Raw genomic sequence first — 12,225 nt, 5'->3', positions numbered from 1 at the left:
CCTATCTAACGGCTATGCTCTTTTTTCAGACTTCGCAGATTCCCTCGATTCAGTAACAACTTATGCTAAGTGATTTCCAACAGTTTCTTTAAGTAACACCAAACAAAGAAGGTGAACGAAGTCCGAGCGTACTTTGACTGCCAGTACGTTATTCTTCTACTGAAAACAAACGAATATCCTTGTTACAACTAGTAGCTAGCCGAGTGGACATTTATGTAACGTACAATAATTTTAACACACAGAATCTTCCATGGCAAAACCTTTATTGTCATTAACTATTCCATACAAAAGTCTTACTACAAGAGAAAATGTATTGTGAAACTACAGCAATAATGACCAGATTCAGTTCGCGCTCTGCGAAGACGAATGTTGATTGTTCTGTAGTAAAACATTGACATTGCACTAATCCATTCATGAGAAACTTTATTCCAGAAATCAACAAGAGATATGGCTTTAATTCGCAAAAACAAAAACTATTATGCCAGTAAACGCTACTTATAACTTGCTTCCTTTTAGCAATATAAGACACCCAAAAATAAAAATTACAAGCAAAACTGAAGAGCCCCCTTTTGCTAGAGATCTACATGTCATTTCTTGTTATAATGGTTTCCATCATTAAAACTATCTTGAGATTTTAGTTATGCCAACAGTTATGCCACAAATGAATCAAATGCGGTGACTTTTAGTAACATCCGCATTCTTCAACAACCATATCATAATTGCGCATTACGACATTTCCATTTTCTTCCATTTGAAGGAGAGATATCGGTCGCAGTTTGGTTGGGACACAGCATGCCTCGCCATGGGTTTTGTTGCCGTTCTTTTTCTCTATCAAGGCTTTGAGCAGCGAGTGGTTTGTTGGGGAGCATTTGCCTTTGCACTGATAGGCGTTGAACGACGCAGGTGCAATGATCCTGTCATACAAGCCAAGATCTGCAAAGTCGACAAACAAGTCCACCTTTCGGCAGGCATCAACTTGGAGTGTAGCCTTCCCTGGAGAGGTGTCACGATCTTGAGCTTGGGCGTCGCCAGGACCTAGATCAAATAAAGAGCGATCGTTAATATTGTTAAATTCAGAATTCCAACTGAAAACATACATGGCTAGCTAAATCAAAATCACAGTGGAAACTTGAAGCTTTTACTTAAGTTTTCTCAACCAAAATTGCAGGGAATCGGCGATTATTTCTAGTTTGTTTCTCGTTTCAATCTTAGACACGAATTGTCAGATATCGATGACCATAGCCCCCAGAGAAACCATTCTTTTTAAAGCCAATTATATTTCGTTGTTTTATATTACAATAAAATTTGTAAACTTACATTTCCCATGACATTTTCTTTCCTTTATGATTTCGCGTTTAATTGGCAGGAGAAAGAGTGGAGTGTTTCGGTCAGTGGATTCCGATTCGGTCCTGTCCACCTCCGAGGACCGAGGTTCTTCTTTATTTTCAACTTGTTCTTCTCTGATCACCGATGGAGTCACCAAGAAGAGTTGCGAGGCGAGAAGCGAGAGAAACAGAAACAGCATTGTGAAAATGTTCAAAGCAAGTTTCTGACAGCGTCAAGTAGATCGTTCGAATGTCAACGATAAGCTACTTCAAAAACATGTGAAGCTCTCTTTATATAGCACGGCAAATACCCATTATTGACCTTTTTGTGCGTGTAAGTATTTTAAGAACAAAACTAATACTTTATCTGTTACATGATAACTCAATCGCATTTAGGGAGGTCTTTGGCAGATAAACTATTCTCGAACCATTTCTACCTCCAGCGGAAAATTAAATGTCAAAAATATCCCATGGGCTTAAATAAATTGCACGCGACGAAACATGCACTCGACATATTCTCATTTGTGCGATATGTCTGATATGCTCTGGGCTGATATGTCATTGCTGCAGTCTTGTCATGCAGTATTACGCACTAGCCGCCTGTTTCTTCCTTCTTTGTCTGTGGAAAACATACAAGTAGCTGCTGGTAAACTTTAAACTGAAGGCAACTCAATTGCCATTCTACACTCAGCCCCTTAGCGGTTTATTCTTTACAAGAACAAACGAATCTCCTTGGACCGCTAGCAGAGATTATATTGATTGCGGAAATCTGCCCTTTCGCGATTGCCAAATCAATCTCAACCGTTAATCTTCACAGGGAATTGATCTGTTTCTAAATATTTTCACGTTTTGGTAAATTACAGGCTAACAGCTGTCGTCGAAAACAAAACGTTTAATTACTTTTGGGTAAGGGGGTGAATTTCGATTCTTACTGCAAACAGATGTGTTTTTACCGCAAAATATCGCTCCTGTCCCCCATTTTGCGACCATTACTTCTCAATTGTGCATGGATTTAAATAAATGCGATTATGTTTGACAACATCCTGCTTTACCCGTAAGATTTAGAAGTTGAAAATGGATAATGAATAAAAAAATATTTTACTCAACTTGTAGAAGTTGAGAATAGCTAATATTCTATGCTACTTAAACAATCTGACTTCCCTACCAATAAGAGCTTCGTTTGCGACATTTTTACGCTTCCCGCAAAAATGGAGTGGTCTCCAATCGCAGCATAAAATAAACGTTTCACCCATTTATTAGTCCTCTCCGACTAAGTTAAGTTTGTATAATGAGATAAATTCGGGTCATAAAACGTTAACACCATAATTCTCTTTAGACTAAGTTTTCCGTAGGTTACCAAAACATTCAATTAGTATGCCATAATACAATGTACACTGAAGTCTCACAAAAAAAAACAATGTGAATAAATAGTTCGTCCTCTTCCCGCTTTCAGATCTTTATTAAAGACAACTTAGCTTACATAAACTAAAGCACAGTTATAAGGGCGTTATCGGGTACCAAATATAAAGAAGAAAATACCACCTTGTTTTTGCTTCCCAATCTTTCCAGCTGGACTTTTCGGTCTGAGCAACGAGTATTTAATAACGATGCAGCTGTCTTCTCATCGTTAACTAGTTTACATTGTGCGTTCCCCATTCACATTGAAGCACACAGTAATAATAAGCAAAGGTCAAACAGATTATTTAACAAAAGGCCAACCTAACTTTGAGAACTCCATAACACGATAGTCATTGCGGGAGTCGTCGACAGTGTTTCTGACGCCATGACATGCCATGACATGCCTTCAATGTGCCTGTCCGGAAGCAGTCCGATACAAGAATTTGGCACATTTAATTTTTTTAATGATGAAATTGAGTGTTGTTTGAGCTTGTACTTTCAGTGCAAAACGCGAATTTTATCGGCAATGAACGAGTGGTCGACAATTCAACGCTCAACAGTGATCAAGGACAAAACAAATCGACATCTGAACTGAGAAGTTGACGAAATCAGAAGAAGAGGATAAAAAAATAAATGGCTCTTTGCAGTGAGCCCAGTGATTGTGGACGTGGCTTTTACACGGCGATTTTATTTTTCGAACGGGAGAATTCATGACATACATACATCCTGATGATGTTTTTGAATAAAGCGAACATTTACCTAAAGTACAAACATTTTATCACAAAGAATCTCTCGAAGCAAAACCTTTATTGTCTTTATTCCATACAAGAGTGTAACTAAATGGTCAGGTTCAATTCGCGCTCAGTCACTGAAGTCCAATGTTGATTGTTATGTAGATTTATGTATGACAGAGACATTGTACTAATCATTTTGTGCAAAACACTATTTAAGAAATAAACTAAGGATATCGATTAAATTCGTAAAAAACAAAAACTACTATGCCGATTAACGCTCCCTTATTTTTTGTTTTCTTTTAGCAATTTAAAACTACCCGATATTAAAATTACAAACAAAACTGAAAGTGGCTTCCTTTTCAAAAGATCTTTTTCAAAAACTATCTTGGGATTTTAGTTATAAATGAATCAAGTCATAGATCATAGAAACTATCTTGGATTTAAAGTTACGCCACAAATGAATCAAATTTGGAGACTTTTAGTAGCATCCGCATTCTTCAACGACCATATCATTATTACGACCGATCCACGCTTATCGATGCGAAGGAGAGATATCGGTCGCAGTTTGGTGGGGACACAGCATGCCTCGCCACTGGTTTTGATGCCCTTCTTTTTCTCTATCAAAGCCTTGAGTGTGGAGTGGTTCACAGACTTCCGCTGTTTTCGGGAGCATCTGCCTTTGCACTGATATGCGTTGAACTTCGCAGGTGCGATGATCCAGTGCAAGAAGCCAAGATCTGCTACGTTGACTATCATGTCCACCTTTCTGCAGGCATCAACTTGGAGGTCAGCCTTCTCTGGAGGAGTGTTTTGAACTTCAGCTTGGGCGTTGTTGGGATCTATATCAAATAAAAAGCGATCGTTAATATTCAGTAAATTGCAACTTCAATGATACTTTTGAATAGCTAAATCGAAATCACGTTGAAAACTGGAAGCTATTTCTAAAGTTCTCTCTAACAAGATCGCAGGGAATCGTCATTTATTTCTAATTTGTTTCATGTTACAATCTTTGACACGTTCAGCATGGAAAATTATCCCCCAAAGAGACACCACTAAAAAAAACTCTCTTTAAAGCCAATCTTATTACATTGTATTGAATGATTTGCAGCAAAAACCGTCAATAAAACAGAACAATGCAATTTGCAAACTTACATTCTGCTTGCAATGAGGACCCTTCCCCATGACCTTTTTTTTCCTTCATGATGTTGTGTTTATTTGACAGAAGAAATTGGTGTGTATTTCGGTCAGTGGATTCCGATTCGGTCTTGTCCACCTCCGAAGACAAAGGTTCTTCCCTTCCTAATCACCGATGGAGTCGCGAGGAACAATTGCGAGGCAAAAAGCGAGAGAAACAGAAACAGCCTCTTCATATTTTTAATGTTCGTGGCAAGTTTCTGATAGCGTCAAGTGCTTCCCTCGAATACTTATAAATTACTCAAAGACATGTGAGGATTTCTTTATATAGACCCATTACCCATGGCCTTTTTGTTCGTGTTAAATTTTAAGTACCAAACTAATACTATATCCGTTACATAATATCTCAATCGCATTTACGGAAAAACTATTCTTGAACCTTTTGAACCTCCAGAGGAAAATTAATGCCAAAAATATCTCGTGTTTAAATAAATTGCGCGTTGGAAACCAAGCACTCGACTTATATTCATTCGCCTAATTTGTCTTCCTTGCAGTCTCGTCATGCAGCAGCCGCTGACGGAAAAGACACCTTGCTCCTTGCGTCTCGCAACTTTGTCTGTTGTTTTGTTTGTGCTGTGATCGCGGAAGACATACAAGTACCTGCTGGTTAACTTCACATTAGGAACTTAATTGTCATTTAACACCCAATCCCTCAACGATTTATTCTTCTAAGTTAAGAACGAATGAATCAACTTGGATCTCTAGCAGGGATAATCGCGCCGCGGACATCTAACCTTTCGAAATTGTCTTATACTACCAGAGTGGAGGTCAATGAAATGCGAGTGTCGCGTTTATCTTCACAGCGAATTTATCGGTTTCTAAATATTTTCACGTTTGGCTGACAGCTGTAGTAAAAAATTGTGCATATAATAGATGGAAATTACTTTGGAGTAAGGTGGGGGATGAATTTGCATTCTTACTGCAAAACGGCTGTACTTTTTCTTAACAAGCAATAGAGCAAGGCTCATCATACAACGAAAAAACTAAAGTATACTTTACGAGACACTAACAAGACAACCACAACAACAACAACAACTTGTTTTTCCCTTTTTGTATTTTTCACGCAAATTTCGCACCTTTTCATTTCCCGACCATTACGTCTCAATTGTGCATTCTAATAGATATGACGACCTTCGAGATCACCCCTTACGGCACGATAACTCTTACCTTAGCATTTAAAAATAGAGAAAAGGCTCACGGTTTCAGAACTTTTTTGGCACACACCTATCCTAAATTCGGATAAAAATGAACTCTCCCCCCCCCCCCCCCCCCCCCCTTTGAGCAGTACCTAACTAAAATCAATTGTGGATACCGTTTTCTTACACCAGCTTGCGTCACATCTGATGTTGTTACATCAAAGTTCGTTGTAAGGTCACATGACATTCGTGCATAATTTTAGTTTTAGTTTGATTTTTTCCTCAACGTGCTAGTGCCAGGGCTCTGTTTCGGTGCTAATGCTTTGCACGTTCATTGTGCCGTTTTCGTCGAAATTAAAGACAAGCTTACGAAAGCTACATCGACTGATCATTCTGCTTACCTAAATTAGAATCTTTTTGACCTAACGACTCTTATGTTCTACCTCTTAATGCTATAATTGTGAGTGCTGCCACGATCACTCAATGTCCTCAATCAGCTAATGAAACCAGATTGATTGCAAGGCTGGTACAACGGCAGGAGGGTAAGATTTATTGGCCAATATTTCAACTAGCAGAGCTAGTCTTTCGCGTTTATAATTTGTTTACCCTTCGGTCTTGCCGATTGTTCAAATCTCCTGCGAGAATTTTGAAGCTGTTACCGCCATGTTCAAAAATGGCCATATAGGGTCATTTTCAGGTCGTAGAACAAAGCCTATTGTTATTGAGGTTGAGCCAATTTTCTTGATGCGCATCTTCTTTATTTTCACACGTAATGCGAAGGAGCTGATTTGTAAAATTGAACAAGATTAAAAATTACCAGTCCATACTAATGTGTATGCATTTTTAAGACGCCGTTTTCGGCCCCCTGAAAATATTAGGGACCTTCAGATCGGACTACGAGTAGGAGATTGAGTACGAGTACGAGTTTTCAAACCAAATTCGTGTGCCTCCTATAATCACTTTGGGAGGCGCGGTGGCCTAATGGTTAGCGCGCTCGACTCCGAGTCGAACGGCCCGGGTTCGAGGCCTGGCCGGGGCGCTGCGTTGTGTTCTTGGGCAAGACACTTTACTCTCACAGTGCCTCTCTCCACCCAGGTGTATAAATGGGTACCGGCGAATTTACTGCTGGGGGGTAAACCTGCGATGGACTAGCATCCCATCCAGGGGGGAGTAGAAATACTCCTAGTCGCTTAATGCTGCGGAAACCGGGATAAGCTCCGGCTGTATGGGCCTCATCCCTAACGTTTATTTATGTGTTAGTCAGCAAAAGGAAAGAGTTATAGCTTGGGGGATATGATTGCGTTGAAATTCCAAAGTCGTACTCGTACTCGATGTCGTACTCGTAGTCAAATCTGAAGGTCCCTAATGGATAAAATGTTTTTCTTGTACACCAATCCGGGTAAATCTGAAAACACTTTCAAATTTATTATAGAAATTACTTTAGGGGTGAATTTCAATTCTTACTGCAAAACCGTAAGATGTAGAACTTGAGAATGGTTAACGAATAAAAAAACTTTTAACTCAACATGTAGAAATTAAGAATAAAGCTAATATTTTTCTGACTTCCCCTCCAATGAGAGCTTCTTTGCAATTTTTTTAACGCTTCCAAAAATCGAGTGCGGATGATAAAATGTTAACACCATAATTATTTTCAGACTTTCCGTAGGTTACCAAAACATTCAATTAATTTCCCATAATACAGTGTACACTGAAGTTTCACGAAAAAACAATGTGAACAAACAGTTCCTCTATTCTCATTCATAATTATGACGCGGAATTCAGAAGTGCGTGGATTACATAACCCCATTTGTTTATAGATAGTTGTGTTAGGTAATGCTTAATCACCACGTGCACAATCGCCGTATTTAAAGATCCCTTTGCTTAGTTTCGGGGCATTTCGAAAGAGATACGCAAGCCGGGAAGTCCGGGCGAATTTTCGTATACTCTCGCGCTACGTCGCCGAAGCCCAACCACGTGCTTTAGTTTGTTTCGTCGTTTATTTTCTCAAGTTCATGGCTGTACCTACCCTGCCTCTGCTGTTTCACTAGAAGATTTACACTGCATGTCCATTCTCTGCCGCTTCGCAAGTTCCACATCATGCCGGAGTAGCGGGACAACGCGTACAGCAATAGTTTACTCGGTATTTTAAAACATTTTTATGTGTTTTTCTTTTTCGCTTGCTTATCCGTTTGTTTATCCCGTAGTGTGTTTTATATCTACGTACTTCTGTTTATAGCAATTTATTACCATATGTGTTACGGCTGTAGTAGCTTACGTTCGCTCGTGTGTCGAGCAAAGATTGGCAAACGCCGTGTGTCGGCTGTAGTAGCTAAAACGTTCGCTCGTGTGTCGAGCAGAGATTGGTAGACGCCGGCGTCGTGTGTCGGCTGCCCGGTCGGCTGTAGTAGCTATAAAACGTTCGCTCGTGTGTCGAGCAGAGATTGGTAGACGCCGTGTGTCGGCTGTAGTAGCTAAAACGTTCGCTCGTGTTTCGAGCTTAACCGTTTGCTCGTAGCTTAACCGTTTGCTCGTGTGTCGAGCAGAGACTGGCAGAGGCCGTATGTCGGCTGCAGCTAAAACGTTCGCTCGTGTGTCGAGCTGAAATTTGCAGATGCCGTGTGTCGTGTGTCGAGCAGAAACTGTCAGATGCGTTTGTCGGCTGTAGCTAAAACGTTCGCTCGTGTGTCGAGCAGAAATTGTCAGATGCCGTGTGTCGGCTTTACGTTGCTCAATGTTTGCTCTTGCGTTTAGCACAATTTGTTACACGCCGTGTCGGTTTTAGTCTAAAGGTTGGCTCGTGGGTCGAGCTTAGTTGGCAGGAGCCTTGTGTCGGTTTTGTTTAAAGTTTGAACTGTGTATTGTGGGTATTTGGCAACAATCATGTATCGACCATTCCGGGGGGGGGGGGGCACCCTGTATTTTAACTGTTAGTGTGCTAAGTGTTTCGTTACGGTATATCTGGCTGGAATTGTTTTGCTTGCATGTCAAGAAAATCAAGTAGTTGCCGATTGATGGACATTTGTTTCAGAGCTTACTGGTGTCAGTAAGAGTGTTAATGAGCTTAGGTTTAAAGTGTTTACGAGTTGGTTACGTAAGGTTTCTTACGTAACCCATCCCAGTGCGGAACTTTATTGGACAGGTATCACGCATGTTTGTTTTATGGATCTGTGTATCTCTGTAGGTTCAGTGTTTAAATTTTCAAAGCTCGCCGGTTGGCCGTTTTCATCCACGGAGTTTAATGTTTTATCCACGTTTAGACACGAACAACGTGGGATATATGGAAGTGATGTTTATCCTTTATTTTTCCCCAAGCTAGAAGTTTTAAAATTAAAATTCAAAATATTATAAAAAAAATAATTTTAAACAGTCCACCCCCTCCACTGGCCTTGTCGCGATCAGAAGGGTAATCTCAGTTACGCCCTATAATCCGTTTACGACGGATTCCTGGTCCGGCTTGGCTAGTGGGGTTTTTTCCCTTTTGTTCATTTTTCGTTTGTTGTCTTACGTTTTCCTTTCTGTAACAACAATGGTTTTAATCTGCCCGCCTTAGGTATTGGCGATTTCTTTAAGGAGTTTTTTCTTGAATCTCCTACTCTCATTATAAGCCACGATCGAATGTAGGGAAGTAGCCCCACTAGCCTGGCCGGGCCTCTCGCATACCGGTTGGGGTTTGAGGGGATTTTTGAGTTTTGGGGAGAAGGTGTATTTTTGGGGTACTCTTTCCTATAAATGTGAAGATCTTTTGAGTTTGTACTGAAGCAGCAAGGTGCGTGAGTAGCCGAAGGCCACAATCTTTCCCCATACCTTATCCACGCCGGACAATGAGCGGCATAATTAATGAGTGAGAATGGTATACTATTCTCATTCATAATTATGACGCGGAATTCAGAAGTGGGTGGATTACATAACCCCATTTGTTTATAGATAGTTGTGTTAGGTAATGCTTAATCACCACGTGCACAATCGCCGTATTTAAAGATCCCTTTGCTTAGTTTCGGGGCATTTCGAAAGAGATACGCAAGCCGGGAAGTCCGGGCGAATTTTCGACCCTCCCACCTCCCCTTCGGCGACGTAATAGACAACTATAGTGCTTTCTCACCCTGTCACTCATTGCCTCGGCCACAATCTTTCCCCATACCTTATCCACGCCGGACAATGAGCGGCATAATTAATGAGTGAGAATGGTATACTATCTAATTTTAGTTAACAACAAAATAGCTCATATCAACTAAAGCACTGATATAATGACGTCATCAGATACCAAATATGAAGAAGAAAATACCGGCAGCTTGTCGTTGCTTCCCAATCTTTTCAGACTTTTCGGTCCGAGCAACGAGCATTAACGGGAAATGTGTCTTCTCATCGTTAACTAGTTTACATTGTGCGTTCCCCATTCACATTTTTAAAATCACACAGTAATAAAAAGCAAAGGTCACACAGATTATTTTTATGTAAAAATATTGAAGGACCGCAGCCAGGATACAACATATTATGCAATGTGTGAAGTTGCGAAATAAAAATGCTAATAACTAAGAATATTTGTGAAAAAGAATGTTGTACTGTCCAGGTAGAGGACAGGAATTGTTATCCGCATTGGGAGTTAGCTTCGAATGCCACGCTTCCAACGTTTTTCTTGTTCTAAAGCCGCCTTTGTCAATGACAGATGCATTATCAAAGTCAATCGCGTGATTATTGGACCAGACGTGATTAGCGATTCTCGAACCTTTTGCCGCGGTTTTAACATTTCTCAGGTGTTCTTTTTTCCTGGTGTTGAAGGCTCTGCCCGTCTCACCAATGTAACACCATGAACACTCAGCACAAGGAATTTTATAGACAACGTTTGTCTGCGATTCCAAAGAAGGTCGAAATTTTGGAGCCGGGAACTGTTGTTGGAGGGTGGTCAGTGGTTTGTTTACTACTGTGATATCGTGCTTTTTGAGAACACGGGTCAGAGGTTTTGTTACGCCTTTAATGTATGGTAGAGAGGCGAATGACTTGTGTGATTCGGGCGCCTCGACCATCTTGAAAAATATTCCAACAAGTTCCTCCGGGGACAACACTGTCAAGGGTCGGGTTTTGTTAGACTGGATGTTTTAAATGAACTTCGATGGGTAACCATTAGATTCAAGTGCTGAATGAACTCGGTTAAGTTCTCGTTGTTTTCCTTCGGAAGAGTTGGGTAAATTTAGGGCTCTGTGTAAAAGAGTTGCCGCCGTGCTAGCCTTGTGTTTATTATCATGGTGAGAATTATAATCTAGATATCTGTCTGTGTGCGTGGGCTTTCTGTAAACATCGACAGCGATGGCACAATTTCTTCGGGTGACTAAGGTGTCGAGAAAAGAGATCTTTCCATCACATTCAGTTTCGATGGTGAAAGAAATGTTAGCGTCGATTGAATTTAATGTGTCATGGAAAGCTGACACATGGTCTTTTTTGATGATACAGAAGCTGTCGTCGACATACCGTTTCCAGATTTTAGGAGGAACGGATGAACTGTTAACCGCAATTTCCTCGATCTCTTTCATACAGAGATTAGCCACGACAGGGCTAACTGGACTGCCCATTGCGCACCCGTGTACTTGTTTAAAAACTTTAAAAATACGAGCTTTCGGTTGTTTGAACTACAGCCTTCGACGGTTAAAATGTAAAAACTTTAAAAATACGAGCTTTCGGCTGTTTGAACTACAGCCTTCGACGGGTAAAATGTAATAAAGGCCAACCCAACTTTGAGAACTCCATAACACGATGGTCATTGCGGGACACTCTCACGTGAGCATTTCATCTTTACTACTTATTCACCGAGCTGCAAATCTACCATCTTTCACCATTTATATTTACAATTATCCATATCTTTAACAATGTAAATTCAAAATCAATGTCCACTCTTTGTTATCGTGTCTCAAGCATTTAAAGAGAAAAGTGTTTCATGATGCAGATAGTAGAACTGAACATCAAAACTACAAGCCTATCACTAGATCTACCTTGCAGTTGTTAAGCAAAAAGAATTGAAACCTTGCCAAAGACGGGGTATCCTCTCTGCCTTTTCTGGCGCCGGTTATGTGATTCCGGTGTGATCCTAAGATGGGGTACCTTTAAATTGTATTAGCTAAAATTGAAGTGCATGAACGTCCGGCTAAACGAAAAAGACATAATCTATTAAAACTGAACTACCTGCCAATGTACTAACAGCAACTTTATCAAAATGTTACTTATGTTTTGCCTCATTTAATTTGTCTTTGTCTTTGGCCTCAAAAAGGAGGGTCGGGGTTTAAGAATCTTTGCGGCACACATCCTATCCCCCAGCAGTTGTTGTGTCGTCTGCGTAGATATCTACTTCGGCTTTCTTAAGTGATAGTGGTAGGTCGTTGATGTAGATGGAGAAGAGAGTAGGCCCTAATATGGACCCTTGTGGGACCCCTAGTTTGAGTTCTAGAGGGC

At 40.4% G+C, this 12,225-nt stretch overlaps 2 protein-coding genes across 2 annotated transcripts; both read right to left on the bottom strand.

Annotated features, from left to right (window-relative positions):
- Positions 1 to 246: 246 nt before the first annotated feature.
- On the bottom strand, positions 247 to 1,611 carry LOC144640418 (protein dbl-1-like). The gene is made up of 2 exons (XM_078499572.1): positions 1,318 to 1,611; positions 247 to 1,035 (listed from the first exon to the last, which is right to left on the bottom strand). Exons 1-2 carry the CDS (start codon positions 1,523 to 1,525, stop codon positions 683 to 685), a joined length of 561 nt encoding a protein of 186 aa, XP_078355698.1. The 5' UTR covers positions 1,526 to 1,611; the 3' UTR covers positions 247 to 682.
- A 9,269-nt stretch (positions 1,612 to 10,880) lies between these two features.
- LOC144640433 (uncharacterized) lies at positions 10,881 to 11,351 on the bottom strand. The gene has a single exon (XM_078499585.1). The coding sequence runs from the start codon at positions 11,349 to 11,351 to the stop codon at positions 10,881 to 10,883; it is 471 nt and encodes a 156-aa protein (XP_078355711.1).
- Between the last annotated feature and the right edge of the window lie 874 nt (positions 11,352 to 12,225).

Source organism: Oculina patagonica, unplaced genomic scaffold (genome assembly GCF_052425735.1).
Source record: "Oculina patagonica isolate OP01 unplaced genomic scaffold, crgOcupat unplaced3, whole genome shotgun sequence".
Classification (NCBI taxonomy): Eukaryota; Metazoa; Cnidaria; class Anthozoa; order Scleractinia; family Oculinidae; genus Oculina; species Oculina patagonica.
The sequence above is the reverse complement of the archived record's forward strand: the minus strand, read 5'-3'. Positions and strand labels throughout refer to the sequence as shown.